General features: G+C 32.1%; 1 protein-coding gene across 1 annotated transcript in view; it reads left to right on the forward strand.

The window, feature by feature from the left end:
* Window positions 1-2,807: 2,807 nt before the first annotated feature.
* The window catches only part of LOC111412564 (MADS-box protein SOC1-like), a 1,358-nt gene continuing 1,289 nt past the window's right edge, over window positions 2,808-2,876 (forward strand). Inside the window, exon 1 of the mRNA XM_023043499.1 lies at window positions 2,808-2,848. Within this exon, the coding sequence (XP_022899267.1) occupies window positions 2,808-2,848 (41 nt within the window). The remainder of the gene's footprint in view (window positions 2,849-2,876) is intronic.

The raw sequence follows: 2,876 nt of genomic DNA on the forward strand, positions 1-2,876 counted from the left end.
TGAAATACATTATCCTACCTTATTATCATAGTATGAAATTTATTGGGTATCAAAAAATCCAACAAACATTGGAACTTAAAATCTTTGTCGGCTCTTGTATGAATTACCTCGTTCATGTTTTAAGTAATATAATTGACCATTCCGATACTCATTATCTCATCCATAATTTAAGTAATAATGATGTTGGAACATAAATGGCCTTTTCGATAATGATAATGAGAATTGATTTTTTGACCGTTAGAGAGAAAAGTGGATCCCATCTGTGAGTGAAGAAGAAAAAATGACAACTGACCATATTAGATAACAATCAAAAAATTAATTTTTTAAGGTGAAAAATCAGAACCAAATGGAGGCAAAATCTTTGTCAGCTATCATAGGAACTACCACGTTTAAAAGCTATCCGGGATAACTAAATTTAAGGAAGCAACGGCAAACAACTTCTTAAGAGGAGTTAATTGTTCCAATGGTCACTGAATTTGGGTCCATGTCTTTGATTGGCCACTGAAATTTAAAATGTCGAGTTTTGGCCACTGAACTTTGAAAAATGTCTAGTTTTAGTCATTGAATTTAGGTCCATATTTTCGATTGCTCAATGAAATTTAAAATGTCGAGTTTTGACCACTGAACTTTGAAAAATTCTTGAACATTGCTCATTAAATTTTGAAAAATATTGTACATTATTCACCGTAAACTTGATATTTTTTAAAGTTCAACAATTATGCTAGTGAGTAACGTATTACATATTCCAAAGTTCAGTGCCAAAACTCAATATTTTAAATTTCAGTGAGCAATCTAAAATATAGACCTAAGTTTAGTAAGCAATCGAAGACATTGACCTAAATTCAATGATCAAAACTCAATTGAAGACATTGACCTAAGTTCAGTGATCAAAACTCGACATTTTAAACTTCAGTGATCAATCAAAAATATGGACCTAAGTTCAGTGATCAAAACTCGATATTTTTCAAAGTTCAGTGATCAAAATTCGACATTTTAAAATTTAATGATCAATAAAAAATATGTACCTAATAACTTTAGTGACCATTGCAACAATTAACTCCATAAGAGTTGTCCACTCCTAAAGTTGAACTGAAAACATCAAAGTCGATCTACAGTCTACGGATGTGATACCAATACAAACTCCAATCATTCATCTTCTTAACGTTCTCACACCAATTTCTCTGGACATTTATGCCAATCCCCATTTGCTTCCCCAAAAATATATTTGTTTCTCCTTCACCATCTGGTCTCAATTCCAGATTTCATTTGCCACTGTCATACAGATACCCTACAGTTGCAGTCACCCAATCGCCATTCGGCTTTCGAGCTTCAGATTCCAGTCGGAGCTCCTCATCTTCTCTCAAATGTAAGTAAAAATAAAGACAACATTGCAAGATTTTTTTTTTTTTAAAATTATGAAAGGGAATCTATTCATTGTTTGGAGGGTGATTTTATGATTTCATGCTCTTCAGTTTTTAGCTTGATTGACTTGCTGTAGTTTTGATTTGATTGATGTTTATTGTTTCGATTTCGTGTTGGAAGGTAGACGTTGTTTCCCCATACTAATTTATAATGCAGAATTTTTATTTTTTCTGTTATTAGCCCAGACATTTCACTAGCTCCTGTTCTTCTTTACATTTTTTTGTTGTGATTTTACGGAAGATTTTGTTGAAATATCGAGAACTTGAACATAAAATATGTTACGAAGAATACTGAATAAATGGCAGGAGTGTGAAGAACTCGGTTTTTTTCTTCATTAACAACCTAAAAATATGAAGCGTTAATCTTGCTCATAAAGAAAGCAAGAAAAACTCCCACCATGGCAAACTTTGAAAACTGATCTAATTTATTAAAACTCTTACTGATTATAAAATAATAATAATAAAGAAAGATAAAAATGATGGCCATTAAGCCATATCCTCCACTACACCCAATAACATCTGTATATCTATGATAATTTCAAGTATCTGCAGCGTTCTTTTGTGACATTGAAAGATACAATGAAAACAATAGTTGATAGAGAGGTCTTGGTAACAATAGACACTATTAATGAAGAATTAAAGGTAAAATATTGGTCATAAAACAATCTAAGTTTTGGATAATCTGTAAATTTTGAGAGCTTTTATATTATTACAGGCACCTAAAAGAAAAAATTGGAGTCATATTATATACGTAGACTAAAGATGGTGTAATGTGTACCTGTGTGCTTTTTAGTGCCCTAAGAAAAGGGGAAAAAGTGCTTCATTTCTTTGTTGCAAGTGCAATGTACATTAAATGAGTTATCTACGTTATGGATGAGGAAAAATTCATGTACTGAATCTTCAGCACAGGTCTACCAAAACCTTGGTTGTTTTATTTTTCCTACTATGAAGGGAAAAATCTAAGTCAAAGTCGACCACTTATTACATTCTGTGTACCACATATTTTCAAATGTCAAAAATTAGAGATATAAAACCGTACATACATGAAAATGATAACTATATCCATTTAGTTGAGCTCACAAAGCTAGCAACGATATATCTTTCTTTTTTTTGGTGGATGAGCATAATATATATCTTTATCAATTTCATTCGGACCTTTTTTTCTCTCTCACTATTTCTATGGCCTAAATATTTGTCTGTTTTCAGACATTTAAACACTAAGGAGTTCTTGATTATCAGTAAAAGATGGAACTACTTATCCCTCTAAAAGACATCCTGAAAGTTTCATCAAGTTTCCGGAAATAAGTGATATTTGATCTGTACAATTTCATTTTCTGAAGAAGTTTGTTAGGACCATGCTATTTGTACAACGAAGTGGTTGACAACATGGCCAAGTGGCGGCCCTCTATTGGAGGGGCGGCTGTCCTGTGTATGGTTTTGTACAAATAGAATAAT

This window comes from Olea europaea, chromosome 16, assembly GCF_002742605.1.
Source record: "Olea europaea var. sylvestris chromosome 16, O_europaea_v1, whole genome shotgun sequence".
NCBI classification, from domain to species: domain Eukaryota; kingdom Viridiplantae; phylum Streptophyta; class Magnoliopsida; order Lamiales; family Oleaceae; genus Olea; species Olea europaea.